This window comes from Pseudonaja textilis, chromosome 1, assembly GCF_049901715.1.
Source record: "Pseudonaja textilis isolate UNSWEBS1 chromosome 1, rPseTex1.2, whole genome shotgun sequence".
NCBI classification, from domain to species: domain Eukaryota; kingdom Metazoa; phylum Chordata; class Lepidosauria; order Squamata; family Elapidae; genus Pseudonaja; species Pseudonaja textilis.
In genome coordinates this window covers 129,016,060-129,032,115 of record NC_141990.1, presented here as the reverse complement: position 1 = coordinate 129,032,115, position 16,056 = coordinate 129,016,060, and the positions used below count along the sequence as shown (strand labels likewise).

Here is a 16,056-nt window from a genome sequence, read left to right as displayed (position 1 = left end):
CTGTATAAAGCGTGTGTGTTTAGCGAGGAGGCTTCCGATCCATAAAAATTTACACATTGTGAAATGTTTTTAAAATGTCCTAGGCCTTGGAGGTACGGTAGTGTGTGTGCTTCTGCAAGAAATTAAAACAACTAGTCCCTGGAAACATTCTGGAGCCCTGACACCAAGAACATTTAATAACATAATGTTATATCTAGGGACTTGATAATGTAAATATTTCAACTTAGGAGATTAATGTTCATTTTGTTTTGGTGGGGAGCTGCCAAATATATATATGTGGCCGGGTTCAGAATTTCATCATGCAGCATTTGGTGTTTCCATTCATTAAAACTTGGGAAACCCCTCCTGGTTCAGAGCAAAGGCCCATGGAATTAAATAATTTGACTCACTTCCAAAGGCATTGAAAAAAAATCTAAGCATAAGAGCATGAAAATCCTTAGACAAAAGTGCAAAATGCGTTCTTAACAGATTCCTGACTTTTATAAAACCATGAAGCACTGAATGGAAAAAGCCTCTACAAGATTCTCTGCCTGTCTTGTCTGGAGATGGCTAAGCAGTCATTGAACAAGCTTGCTTATTAATGTTTGTTAGGGTTATAGTTTTATTATCATTGTTACTTCAGTGTATACCTTATCTTCCTGGATAATAGCATTTAAGGAACAGAGATCTCCATGATATATAAATGGAATGAGATCTCTTCGTCTTTAAAGATTCTCTTTGATCCAAAAATTGATTAATTTCAAGAAAACAAGTGACCCAGTCTAGTTACGAACAATTACATATGCAAGGATGTTTTCCAGTATATCAAGCAACATGAAGCTTTCTCCATCTTGTTTGTCCATTGATTTGTGCATAGATATTTTCATTCAGAATCCAGCAAGCAACTTAATGTTAAAATATTTACATAGCCTATACTATATTAGCAATACAGGCCCAAATCCCAAATCTATGTTGTTCAGCAATGCACGTGTTCATCTTATCCTTTCTTCTTTTTTTTTAAGTAACTAAACTGTCACTCTACCTTTTCAAATGCAGGTTGGTCAGGTCACCTGTTATGTGGAATCGTGTCCATCACTTGATTGTGCTACACCTGTGAAGCTGAAGGGCATTTGCTGTCCCGTGTGCCTAAAACAAACTGTTAGCAAGGGAAATGCACCCTAAGTCCCAATTGTCACATGTCAAGTTATATTGATATCTGCTGATGGCAAATGCAGGTAACAGTAGGCTTTAAACCACAATAGAGAACCAAGATGTTAAAATAGCATTCAGATGATGGGGTAACAGTGTAAGAAAATCTATTTTACTTCCTTATCCATTGGAAAACTACAAGGTGAAAAGTATCGAAAGGGAATACACAGTGTTAGTCAAGATAATTTTATGTTGAAACTTCTCAGGTTCAAGAGACTAAAAACTGGTGCTATTTTTTTTAAAGCATTTGTTTAGTTTTTTTTAGGATCCCAGATTGATTTTTCTTTCTTTGTACACTGGTAGGAAATCAGGTGCCATTGGAGGAAATAAGGTCCACATAACATAATGCCTGGGTTTACATACTGTATTATGTGGTTCTGTAAACCATGGCTTACTGCTAGGTGTATTTACATCCATTATAGCTCAGTGAATGCACCATGGTAAAATCATGGCTTAGTGCAATATATGAACACAGATATTGCCTGCATTCATATATCATTCCACTGATACTTGACCATGTCATACTGAATAAACCACAATTGGTTGAATTCTTCCATGCCTGGGCTACAGAACTCTGGAATATCACTAGATGACAGCAAAGGATGTATGAGAAAATAATATCTGGATTTTTGGATTCCAGTTCTGGGGCACTGAATAATATGCTAAACTATAAACTAAGTTTTTCAAAGACCAGGGTGACTGGTTTCACATAATTCAGTAACCAGAACTAAACAAACCAAAGCAAATGTTTTAGTATGATACAACCACTAGGTCAGACCTGAAAGATACAGGTATTTGACAACAAGTTATTCGTGCCAGAATATCATTACCACAATAACACAATCGTACTTTATCTTGCAGTATTAATTCTAATTGAGTCTAAGAATAAAAAAGAATCTTAATTTTGGCATCTAGTTTTAACACTCCTGTAAATCTATCTGATGCCTGCATCTATCATAATTAAACTCCCAGTATAATACAATGTTTCCCAAGTTTGCAAACTTCCATGTTTTTATGGATTTCAGTGCTGGAATTCCTTGGCCAGCCTGGCCTTTGCTGATCATTCTTGGAGAGGAAGTCCAGACCAATGGAAGTTGACAGGCTTGGAAAATTCAGATAAAATATTCATAAGTTTGTGGTACATCAAGCTTCTGACTCCCCACCATGCCGTACTAGGGGAATGGCTATAACATAAGCATCAATAACATAATTCACAAATCTATGTATGCATGAGAAAAAAAGATACTGATGGAAAATAAAAATCATATCACATTTTCGCACTTTTAGCCTTTTGAAAAAAATATGTACTTCTTGGTTTAAAGGGCAATTGCTCAGCTGCTTTACATTTTTTCACCTGTGTTATTTTTCCCTGCTTATTTTGATTCTTGTCTTAGTTGAGATGTGTAGGCTTTCTGTACTTCCATTCCCTATCTAAATTCATCTTTCTTATGGATAGTACTGCAAACTTGCTTAAGTGATCCAAGAAATCTGCCACATCAGAATTTAATTTAAAGATGTGAAATAATCCCAGAATTCAAATCTGTCTGAGAACTCTAATCCTTATGATATGTATATTGTCTGTATTCATTCAATGATAATATTTGACATTGCCCATTATTATAATATCTTCCAAGGCTGAGCCTCCTATTGAAAAAGGATGTGAGGATTGTTTCTTGGTGACTCATGCTTCATATTAATTCATAAATATTCATAAATATTCAGCATCTGCTGTTTTAGGCATCCATTATTCATTATTGATTTGCTAACAAGCATATATGTACTCTTACTTCCCTACTTTATATCTTATCCAAATAACCCATATTTGTGCTGAAAAATAAACCATTATGGAAGACTCCTTTATTATAGTAAACCTTAGGCACAGAATGATGGCTGAAGGGGTAGGAGGCATTATGCTTTTCTGGAAAATATGTAATAGTAGAGAAATTAATCAAACAGGAGTTAAGAACCATCTTGGGAATATTATGTTTGCATATGCCACAATCATTTTTGAACTTTATTATCTCTTCTAGCACCTTTCTGACATGTAACATACTTTCACTGCTAAGTGATTCTGACATCCCAGAATCTATTTTTCCTAATAGATTAGGGCTACCAGTTCAGCATTTCTTTGCTGCCATTTAGTGATTATCTGGATTCTAGGATCCCAGATCTGGTAGTCTTAAATATATCCTCTTACAAAATGCTCCAAGACAGTGGTTTTCAAACTTGGCAAATGTAGGATGTGTGGACTTCAACTTCCAGAATTCACTAATAAGCATGAATTACCCTCATCTTAACATGGTCAAGATTCAAAACATTGTCACAGAGCAGTGATGCATTAATCAATTATTCCAGAATTTATCTAAGTCAGGTTCAACAAAATTGCTCTTTGCATGACCTGGATCCTACTACAGTTTTAGATACAGATACAGCTATAGATGTAGATAACAGCATTTTTCGGCCTGAGTACCAGGAAGGTTTAAACTATGATTCTGCAATGTGCTTTTCCCCTGATTTGCTAACTCAGAAAATACCTTGAAAATGTGAACATAAAAGCCCCAGTAGATGAGGGTTTCAGGAAAAGATGGTTTGCTATGGATACAAACATCACACTGGTTAAGTGTACAGTTTTCCAGGAAAAGACATCCTCAAAATTACATCTGCCTTCTGACCAGAATTATTATGTAGCCTGAAAACAAATTGTCATGCATTCATCGGTATGTAAAAGGCACCAGCCTTTAATGAAAATGCTGCTAAAGCTCCTCTAAAATATTTTGGGAACAAATGAGATGTACTAAAGCAGTGTGCATAGAACAGCACCTAAACTTTATTGATCCTAGATGGATTGTTGAATGGTTTTGAAATAAAATCTATTAGTATGAAGGAATAAAATATTTCAAAATCTTTGGTTACATGGCACCTGTTTTCCCTACTTAGTACTTGTGTCAAAATCATGCTAAACATTACTGTTTGTGAATCTGTATGCCCAGATATGTGTTTTCAGGACTGTTGTTATTATGTCTATATTAATATACCACCATTTACCTTTATTTACAATATTGCCTTTTTTATAACAAGCATGTATTATTACAGTCAGAGAAGAAAAGCTCTCATACCTCATTTGACCGATGTGTTTGTCTTCATGACTGGTTCTTCAATTCATGATGCAAATCATGAATTTGTAGAATTTAGCCATCTCCTGAAGTGACAATTTTCAGGGGTGAAAATAATACCATATAGTTTCAAAAATAGAAATTAACCATGGAATTTGTTTAGTAAGTATTCTGCCAGCATCTGTTTGTAGCTGTTTTAAGAACGTATTTTGGGAATACATAGTAATTGACAAACAAATTTTACAGAACTGTTTAAATAGTACAATCTTAAACATCTTTATTTAAAAATAAGCCCAAACTCAGTAGGAGTTATAACCAGATAAACAGGTACAGGGTGGAACTCAAAATTCCTAGATAAAAGATTTGACTTTGATGCCAATGAAGTGAAGACATACTTCAAAAATTGTACTTTATTTTAAGATTACCTCTTAGGCCTTTCAGTACCTCAGTAAATTCTGTATTTTCACAGTCCAGATCACATTTTTCCTATAGGGATTTTCTCTAGAAATATTTCATATTTGGGCAAATTAACAAATTTTCATAGATAACCATAATTGAAGCATGTTCCTGCAGACAGAAAACAAGTTGAAATCTTAACAATTATTAATGACCATTTATTTTGGTGCTGCAGTTACACTAAAAAAAAAAAACCTGCTCAGGTATTTTGCAAATCTATTCAAAGTAAGTCATACTAAATGTTGTGGGGGGGTGTCTATACCCAAATAAAAAGGTATAGGATTGCACCGTGGTAACTGAAGAGTATGTTTTCCAAGAATCCATAACCAAAGAACTCTGGCTTCCTATATTGAAATAAAACAAATATTTTATCAGTAGGCTATCAGATCTCCATGCAAAAATCTAGTAAGTCATTGAAGAGAAGGTTTGCAGCCCATTTCTGTTAACACTATAATTAATATTGTTCAAATAGTATGTAAAATGATGTAACTTCCAGCATTTATAGCTAAACAAATAGCAGGAAATGATTGGTGTTAAAACAGATTAGGAAATAGACCTAATTCTGTAATTATCACGTAAATCAAATATTATAAAATGATTTTTTTTTAACATTTTTTGCCAATTAAAAATTCATGTAGCATTTTTGAGACAGTGGCCGATGGCTGAATGATCATTTTTCTCAGTATTTTGTTGGTGGCAATTGTTCCATATTTATTTACTTTGTTAAAATTCCTACCAAAAATAAAATTTTTACTTACTTTCTTGTACTTAATAAATCTACCAAAGAACTGTTTGCACTGTTATGAATGCTTTTCATTTACAATAAACAGGTCACGTTTTTTTAAGTTGGTGTCATGATACATTATTTCAAATGATTTAATCATACCATGAGCTGCACTAGTGAAATATGTAGACAGTAACAGAAGCATCGTGGGGAATTCAAATGTCAGGTGTTGCTAACACCATCCAACCTAATCTTTTCTAAATACTGCCCTTATCTACTGTCTGTAAAAAGAACTTACAACCTCAGGGGAATGCGAACTACCAGGTTGAGAACAGAAAGATGGATCACTAGGAGAAAAAATCTTTTCTGAAACTGAGGCCATTTCCAGAAGTTGCTAGTATAACATTTACATAGCCACACAATTACAGTTTCGGCTAGCAGTGTTTGCAGCAAGCCACAGAGACACCAAAACCACAACACTTGACACAATGATAAAGGTAAAGGTTTCTCCTGTATATCTGGGTCTGGCTTTAGGAGGCAGTGTTCATTTCTGTTTCTTGGCTGAGAGCCAGTGTTGTTGGAAGGCAATTTCTGTGGTCATCTGGCCAGCATGACTATAGGCCAAAGGTGCACGGAATGCTGTTACCTTCCCACCAATGTGGTACCTATTTATCTACTCACACTTGCATGCTTTTGAACTGCTTAGGCAGGCAGGGCCTGGGGCAAGGAACAGGAGCTCACCCCATTGCACAGCACACGGTTCTCGAACCAGGCTGTCAGGTTTCCAGCTGATAAGCTCAGCGTCTTTAATTGCTGAGCCATTGCTCCTCCCTCAATATGATACCATTGCACAAATGCCACCATTGCATAACTTGTGTTCTGACATCTGACATGTGTGCGTACGTTGCAACAGTTGTGTGGTGCATATATAATTTGCCCTCCCTTCCCATCTCCAAGCACCCATGCTTGTGAGCTGTTGTAGTGAGACTCTACTTTCTAGTTTCAAGATATATATGTAAATATAGCTTGAGGCACATTTTCCTGATCAGCTGCCAGGTTATGTGAAAGGATAAGTCTTTATTCCGTGGGCTCTTTGCCATCTTTCTGATTGTGGACTCCTACTTGAGTGACTGTCTTGGCCTATGGGTGCTCTTCTATGGGTCTTCATCTATGGGCGTGCCCATATTGTTTCTCCACAGAGCAATTTGCCAAGGTTTTTTCCCCCTTTTATCTTCCCACTCTAGCCTAAGAAGTTCACAACCTTAGTTTTTCATGTGGGTTTCTCATCCAAATATTAAGAAGGGCTAGGATTAATATTTGTATTAACCTTGAGAAGATGAGATAGAAAAAGTTGGTCAGATTGTGGTTTTACAAGAGTTCTTTAAGATCTAACAGTAATATAATTACTATATGCACAATCAGCTTCATTTCAATTTAGAAACTATAAAAGCAGATTATCTTTGCTAGCTGGTGGCTGTGCGATTTCATTTCACATTCCAAATGTGGACTATCTTCCCATTTTTTAGATTTTCAACTAATTTATTACAAAGTTCTGGTGAGCCAGTTGTTTTGCACCATTTCGCAAATCAGAAATTAGGACTGTTTTGAAATTACTGAACACCTCTTAGATGTTATGGCGAAAGACAAGTATCTGCCCTGTTTTGTTTGTCTCTAGGTTAGTTAAAATGAGTAACTCTTTCCCTTTCTTTCCTTCCTGTTTTCTTAAGAACTCAAGGTAATAAGCACCAGAATTTATCTTGATTTTTTTACCCTTAAAACAAGCAGTGGAGTCGGTTGCACATAGACAATCAACCAGTGACTTTTTTTTAAGTAGATTGTTTGCTGTATGTGTTGGGATTTGCTATAGATCTGGCAAAAAAAAAAAAGCTTCAAAGCTCCACTTCTGGTTACCGTATTTCCCCATGTATAAGCACCCCCTTTGTATAAGCCACCCGCCCCAATTTTTGGACTGTGAAGTTTTGAAAAAAATATTTTATTAGAGAAACAAGTTATGAAGAAAGAAAATTTACAAAGAAACAAAATTCGACGTCTAGATCTACAACTCGGTCATGGCGCCGAAGCGGTGCGGGCGGCGCTAGCAATCTACACATCGGAACGAGAGTAGGAGCGAAGCATTCAGGCCGATGCCTAGCATATGCATTTCTATCGCGTACTCGCACTCGTAATCGTATCGTCACTTACAATTTTTACAAAAAAGTATAGCATACTGCTGGAAAACCAGTTTATTCCTACTTTATTATTTTATGCATTTTCACGTATAAAAAGTGTACCTGCTTTGTATATGCCACCCCCCTACTTTTTGGGCTTGAAAATTTTGGAAAAAAGGGGTGGCTTATACATGGGGAAATACGGTACCTTTAGGATCTGCTGTGACCTTTGGGTATCACTGCTTTTGTTTGTTTTCTTAGCTTCTAAGCTTTCCAAAAAAGAACCTGGTTATCATCATCTATCTTGCAGTTCAACATGCTGTCTTTTTCAAGAGCCACCCCTAGAAATTCATGTTTCCCTCAAAGTACAAAAAGCTAACTACTAATTTTAAATACTTGTGTTAGACTTCAGAACAGTTCTCCCAGGAGCTTACAACTCTAAATTTTTTTCCATTAAAACTGTAAAAATACAGGTAGCAGAACCTGAATATATAAGTATTACATATCATAGGATTAGTCCCTCTGCAAGGGATGGTTCAAAAAAATCAATTCCACAGAAAGACTAAAACTACTTTTATTAAGATAGACTATCACTACAGATTATTGCAAGTTTTATTTAATTTAGTAAATTAGGGAGGTACTTCTGAAATTATTGCTCTGGACTTGGAAAAAAATATTTCAGCCACTTTTGCCTTGGTAACAGTTTCTGCACGCCACTGCCAAGGTCACGCTCCATACTTTCTTCAACCAGTTAACCCAATAATTATGGCCAAAGGCTTGAGAGAAATCCATTTGTCCAGGGGGTGAATAAGATGTCAGATTGGCCCCAAAACTCTGGAAAGAAAGCGTGTATTGTTTCTGGTACATATTTGGATGCCTTTCCAAATTTGACCAATGGTGGATGTCCTTCCGTGGCTTGTTCTTTGGTTGAGGTGTTCTGCAGGAATACAGTTGTCCTATCATTCCTCTTCCTGCAGATCTGGAGGGAGATTCCCAAAAGCAGAATTTTTCTTGTTATTATCCTCTCGCATGCTGAGTTCCCTCAGATGTATTTCATTTTAATGTGGGGCGAACCTGGAACATTACTCATGTGGGTGTCTGGGGAATAAATGCTAGCTAAAAGCCATTAAATTATAGAATTGGAGAACATAGAGTCATGGTTTATGCTCACCTTTCAGCTAGGTTATTAGCTTAAGCAGAACCCCACCTTCAAACAGAAAGACTCCATTTTGAATACATTTATGCATTCGGAGCTCTATGTCGAGCGACCAAAACATCATGTTTATATCTTAATTCTTTGATGCTTAATTCCCAAAAGATTTACTGATTCCAATCGTGGTAGCTTATTGTTTGAAATGCTTGGCTTAAAGAAAAAAGGGGAGGGGGGGAAAGATTTAAAGCACTGTACATGCCATTGCGGAGGAAAATAGTTTATTTTCTTTTGAGGAAGTAAGAGCAGGCTTTCTTCTTACTTAAAGAGTACTTACTTTTCTGCCAAAGCAGAAAGTGTGAAACAGAAAACAAAGGAGAGTTGACAGAATTCATTTTTATATTATTTATTTTAAAAATTGGCTGCTCATCTTAAGCAACTCTGGACGGCTTATTTGTTTATTGGTTTAAAAGATTTATGAGGCTGCCCATCTTACTGAGGATGTTTCATTCCTACTGCAGCCTGGGGGTGTTTTAAAAGGCAATGGAAGGCATCACTGCAGTGAGTGAAAGGTCAAGGAAGTTTAGGTCAAGGAAAGAAAATGTAGGGAAATGGGGCTTTCTAGGAAAACACAAGAAACATTCATTTAACAGCTTCCCACACAGTGGCTCATTCCTTACATTGGGAGGTTTATATTACCTGAATTAATACACCACCATCCATGTAAGCAATAAACAATAAACCAAGAGATTGGACAACAATTCGTTCAAAATGGTATAGGGCTTCCTGCTCAAGGAGGCAATTTGACTAGAAGACTTCTAAGGTCCCTTCCAAGGCTCTTATTTTATGCTCCGTTCTTTCCTGCTAATGTAATAATACTTTTTTTTTTTACCCCTTCCAGAATTTGGTGAAGGTGACAAGATTAACTAAGAGAAGGAAGAGGAGGAGATTGGCTAATTGACTTGTTCTGGTACTGTAATAGTTAGAGGGAAGGGGAGGAATGAGGGAGAGATGAGAGAGAGATGAGAGAAATGAGAGAGAGAAAGAGAAAGAGATGAGAGAGAGAAAAATGAGAGAAAGAAAGATGAGAGAGAGAGGGAGAAAGAAAGATGTGTGAGAGAGATATGAAAGAAATGAGAGAAAGAGCTAAGAGAGAAATGAGAAAGAAAGATGAGAGAAATGAGAGAGAGAAAGAAGAGAGAGATCTGCACAAAATAAGAAAGTAAATATTATTTACTTATTGACCATCCTTGTAGATCAACCCTCTGCCACTTTCTGTCCCATTGACTGCCTCCGAGTCATCTCCAAAAGCAACCCCATGTGTTACACTGTGGAGAGCAATCTCGGGTAATCCGCAGGGGCTGTCAACAGAATGGGGAATCATCTGAAAGTAAGCAACACAAAGCAGATCCTGGGGAGTGCTGGGCCGGGCAATTGTGTTCTTCCCCAAGGCTTGTGCACCTGAGGAATAGTGAGAGCTGATCTTTTTGAGAGGAAAAGATGGCACTAGCTGTGAAGTTGAGGCCTAGACTCCACGCTGCTGCCAATGCCAGTGTTCAAGGTGGCCTAGATTGTGGAAGAGGACATAATTGTTTCTCTTTTGTGTGTGCGTGACAACCAGCAGACTCAAATTATGGGGTCCTTGATGCTCTCTGACTCTGAGCTTGGTTGTTTGCTAGCAAATGTTTTATTACCAAACCAGGTAACCTCATCAGCACTGATGTTACCTAGTTGGGTAATGAAACATCTTCGAGAAAACCCCCAAGCTCAGAGAATGCTTAGGAACCTGCAATTCAACCCTGAGCTACACATATTCTCTTCTATCATAGTCAGATTCAGAAGTAGTATTCAGCAGGTTCTGACAAGTTCTGGAGAACCGGTAGCGGAAATTTTGAGTAGTTCGGGGAATCGGCCAATACCACCTCTGACTGGGCCCACCCCATCTATTCTCTGTCTCCTGAGTCCCAGCTGATTGGCTGGGTCTTCTTTGGTTGCCCTGCACAGGAGAACAGACCTGGAAAGCAGGTTAGTGGGGAGGGAAGGGAATGGGGATTTTACAGTATCCTTCCCCTGCCACACCCACCAAGCCACACCGGACCAAGTCATGCCCACAGAACCGGTAGTAAAATAATTTGAATCCCACCACTGGTCAGATTAGGCATTTTCTAGATTTTGGACACACCAGGTTCAAAAAGTTCACCATCACTGGTCTAAAGGGACAAGGGCCCTGCTGTTAAAGTCCAAAGTAGAGCCACAACATTGTTTTTGGAAATGCTTTGTGGGCAGACTTCACTGTGGCTAGCCTCTATCAAGCAAGGACTCCACTTCCACCCCATCACCAACCTGCTGCCAATATTTTATATTTCTTTTCTTAGTGGATCATTCAGTCTCCCAATCTTACCCTCTTCAGCTCTAGAAATATTCAGAACCATTGATCTGTCTTGCTAAGCCATATTTAACTGATGGATTGTGGTTTCCCAAATAGGACTAGACTTGTTCTAGTAGTTGTTTTCTCCATTGTGCTGAATAAGAAAAACTATAGATGAAGAATCATACTGAACCTCTGAGAAGGATATAAATATTTTTCCTTTTCCCTTAAAAAAAAAAAAATCTATATCTAAATGAATAATACTGTGTTTCTCACAAAATAAGGCCGGGCTTATAAGGATGTCTTTTCGGGGTGAATTAATTTCTTCCCCCCCTCCCGCGCACCAGTGTCGTCTCCAACAACAGCGTCTGAGTCGTTCCCACTGTCCCCCCGTCCCCGTAACAAAAGGAAAAAAAAGATTTTGAGGTACCTGGGAGTGCCGCGTGCTACATTTTGGTTTAATCCCAAGCAGCTGTGTGGGCGTGAGAAGAGCCGAGTGAGCGTCTCTGCTGCTGCTACCCTTGGTACTCCAGCCTCGGGCTCTGAAAGTTTGCAAAAGTCCCGGTGCGTAGCCCATTCCTGCATTCAAGCGCCCAGGCCGAAGCTGCAGCTGTCCCTCTCTCACCAGCGCTGTCTCAAATAACAGCGGCAGCAGCAGCAGGAACTGTGGAAGCATTTTAGCCACTTCTCAGGTGGGGGAGCCACCTCTGTAACTTCCACAGTTCCCGCCACTGCTGCCGCTGTTATTGGAGACGGCTCTGGTGAGAGAGGGACAGCTGCAGCTCAGCCTGGGCGCTTGGAATGCAGGAATGGGTTGCGCACCGGGACTTTTGCTCTCCTAATGGCAAGTCCCCCCCGGCCTTCCTTCCCCCCAATTTCGCATGTTTTAAACTAGGCCTAAATTTGGGGGGAGGGGCTTAATTTTATTTTATGCCTAGAAAACATGCTGGGTCTTCCTATTTGCTGGGGGCGTATTGTTGGAGAAACACAGTACGTTTATTCAGGGCCAATTAAATGGCCTGAGAATGTGCAAACTTCTCCAAACTTCTTCATTAAGAAAGATGTGAAAAAAATAAAAGCAGGAGGTGGGGGAAAGTTCCCAAATCATGCCAGATGTTCTCAAAACAAAGGCCAAAAATAATATACTTACACTCCACAGTCATTTCTTGAGGTCTCTTTTTTTAAAAACTCCAGTGCTGGTGCTTATCTTGGATAATGTTATCAAATATATGTATGATGGCAGTTTGGCCCAAAATAAATGATTCATTAGAAGTTCACTTAATTGCTACTGAAGGACTGAAAAAGAGAATTGTAAAATACTGCTAGGTTTGTTTGTTTTTTAAACAAAAATTATGAGTAGCTTTCTGAAACCTAGGAAAAGTTTGATTCTCAGGTTTCCTGCTGAAGGTTTATAAAAGGGATTTCCAAGTTTGGTCTCCTTGAGGACTTTCCAGAAACATCAAGAAGAGATCGTAGCTGCATTCCTGTTTATGGAAACCAAAGATTGCCAGGACAAATAACTTTGAAGATATGAAAATAATTAGGCGGGAAATACTTGTGGCATTTGGGAAGTGTAGTGGTTAGTCTTTGCTCCAGCTACTCTACATTTAATGTTTGAACAGTTGTTACTTAAGAACAGACACACAAACAAACACACACACACACACACACAATCACTTTATAAAGAAGACTTTATAACTTTTGCCTACTGTACTGTAAAGCTAATCCAGATGGTCAAAGGCTAGTGAGAGTGTGGATTGTTGTGTTTTTTGTCAATAAATGTGAGAATAGAACCAAGAGAGAGAATACCATGTATTCCAGATTCATTCTGGAAATATCTGACTAGAGAAGAGACAATAGTTCATCTATTTATTTTATTTTTCTCTGACCTTTATTATTTTTATAAATAACTCAAGCCAGAAAATATATCCACCACACTTTCCTCCTCCAGTTTCCTCCCAACAACTCTGTGAGGTGGGTTGGCCTGAGAGAGCAATTGGCACAAGGTCTCCCAGCTGCCTTTCATTGGCGAAGGCAGAACTTTCTTGCTCGGTAATTTAACCACTAGACCAAACTACCTTCATTTATTGATGACAGGAAATTCCTTACAAACTTTGGGGGGAAATGAATTTACGATCTATGATTTTGAGAGAATTGATGATACAAAGAAAAGAATCTTTTTATCTCTTTCTTTTAATAATACAAAAGAAAGAGATAAATTTACAATTGTACTTGTTAACAGCTGCAAAGAAGATTGGACACCACTTTTTATATCTCTTTCTTTTCTATTTTTCTTCCACTTTTTTCTTTTTGCACATTGATTTTCTTTTTTATTTCCACATTTTCCTTTTTCTTTCTTACTTGATTTTAGTTTGTGTTAATTTTTCTTTTGTTCTTAAAACTTTCAATAACATATTTTTTTAAAAACAATTAAGGACTGACTGGCATTACAGGAACTGAAGGCTGGATATGTTTTTGTCCAATTCCACACATTATTACAATTTTCTGAAGAGCAATCAAGAAAACACATTGAACAGTTGAAGGAAACTGTGCTACAGAGGCATATTCGGTCTTTATGTTTGTTGTCTTCTCTATTTTATCCTAATAGGTTGAGACATTTTAAGCCTGAAAACTCTTAGGCTGAGTTTTAGGAATATGGGAATCTTTTAGTCTTCTGTAACAAATTTGCAAGTTAAAAATCACAAACATTGGTTTGTCACTTTATCACATTTTTTTCACTGCATTGATCTCAGGGAGAGTGCCAGTGTGCTCCTGCTGTCAAAAAGCAATCAAAAGAAACCGTTGGATGTTTTCTGCATAAATTAATTCCAGTTAAAGAAAATTATGTTCTGGGAAGGCAGTATTCATAAGTCTACCCACCTACACCAAGTTATATCACAGATTGCAAAGGAAGCATCCAGAGTATTTATTCCCTCTACAAGGGGAAGATAGCCTGGAATGTTATGAGTCAGAGCTACTGTTATACAAATGAGCCCTCCGGGGAATGCATTCTTTCTTATACAATGAGAAACTTGGCAGATAAGAGCAATTAAAGTTTGGGATAAGGTTAGGTCACTGGAACAGATCATACCGAGCTTTAAAAGGGCATCTGAAGTATGCCGCCTCTCTTTCGCTTTGTAAAAATGCATTACAGAAGAAAAATGGCATCACAAACTAGAACCATGGGCCTTAAAATGGGATACATCTTCTGTGATTGCAACAGATCGGTTTAAAATGTCATAAAGTAAGCTAAATTAATAGATACAGTATGATTTTGTTACCACAAAAGAAGAGAGAGCATAAAACTGCGGTCAATGAGTGAATAACATATTTCCCCGTCTATGAACTGAGTACATCTGGATTGCTGATGTCCATAAAAGTGCAGACAAAACTAGAGCGTGTCCAGCTGGAACTCAGTGCTATGAGGAACTATTAAACCTTAGAGGAACTTTGTGTGCAATTTTCAGACTCCAATGTTGGGGTAGGTACTTGGAGCTAATCTTGGAAAAATCCTCTTGTTCATGTTGATTCTTTCAATGCTTTTGAGGATATGAACATGATATATGGAAAAATGGGGTCACATACCCTTGCCCCTCCTGGCTAATTAAATCGACCAAGTCAATATTGGCCCCATAGTTGAAATAGATGAATGCCATCTTGCAGGAGCATGTGTTCTTACTTGCTTAAATAAAGTAAACTTTATAACAAAAGTCCTCCCTGGCCCTGAAAGATATGTGTAATCTCTGGTTACTAAATTCATGGTGGCGCAGTAGTTAGAATGCAGGCTACTTCTGTCTGCCAGCAGTTCAGCAGTTCGAGTCTCATGAGCTCAAGATTGACTCAGCTTTCCATCCTTCCAAGGTTGGTAAAATGAGGACCCAGATTCTTGGAGGCAACATGCTGACACTGTAAACCACTGAAAGGGCTGCAAAGCACTGTAAAGTAGTAGACAAGTCTAAGTGCTATTGTTATGCCATTTTTGGATAAAGTGATTGAGAAGCTGGTAGCCTCCAGATGTTTCAGGATTATCTAGCCTGATATCTCTTTTACTGGGATATGGGACTAGCAGTTCTTTGGTCACCTTGGTGGGCAGCCTATGGCATATATTAGGCAAAGTGTGACCTTGTTAGTTCTCCTGGATTTATTGGTGTCTTTCAGGTTCATTGATCTCAGCATCCTCCTGGGCTCTTTGTTAGAATCAACCTGGAGGACCCTGTCCCTTCCTGTTGGGATGAATACAGAAGGTGGTGCTGAGGAACCACCTTGACCACTTGGTCATTGAGTATCCAACGTAGCTTTATGCTGTGCAGTTCCAACATATATGCAAAATTGCTTGATATTGTTATTTGGAAGCTCATTGCTTCTTACTATCTAATTTCAAGAAACTAATCAATACTCCTGAAAGTTGCTTCAACTTGATAATGTGCTGGAGGAAAGTAAGCTGAAATTAAATCTGGACAAGACAGAGATAGGTTCAGAAGAAGAAGAAACTGGACTTGGAGACCATTATTTGTATAGGGTTACAGTCACCAGAAAGAGCAAGTTGACTATTTGGAAGTGTTTCTGGACTCACAGCTGCCATTTGATGTAGAGGTGAAGAGCTTACTTGTACAATTATGCTAGAGACCCAGCTGCCAGCCATCCTAAGCCAGCTGGTTTCAGTGACAGTTATCAATGTCTTGATTACATTCTGGTTTATCTACTGCAATGTGCTGTATGTAAGGCTGCTTTTAAAAAATATCTAGAACTTGGAATTCATGCCAATGTGGCAGCCAGTTTGATAACTAGGTAATGGGTCATGTGAAAGATCTGCATTGTCTGCTGTCTACCTAGTACAATTTAGGGTCCTGGGAGCTGACTCTAAGTATAAATGGCTTATAACTTAATGA

General features: G+C 38.1%; 1 protein-coding gene across 3 annotated transcripts in view; it reads left to right on the top strand.

Moving 5' to 3' along the window:
- Positions 1-9,844, top strand: part of PXDN (peroxidasin) — an 86,504-nt gene extending 76,660 nt beyond the window's left edge. For 2 of the 3 annotated variants that reach the window (XM_087916611.1, XM_087916602.1), the window contains one exon: positions 1,036-5,602. In XM_087916611.1, the coding sequence (XP_087772737.1) occupies positions 1,036-1,161 (126 nt within the window). In that variant the 3' untranslated portion in view covers positions 1,162-5,602. Of the gene's footprint in view, positions 1-1,035; positions 5,603-9,700 lie in introns of those variants that run through there. The other variant, XR_015740139.1, reaches the window with a different exon arrangement.
- The last annotated feature ends 6,212 nt before the right edge of the window (positions 9,845-16,056 follow it).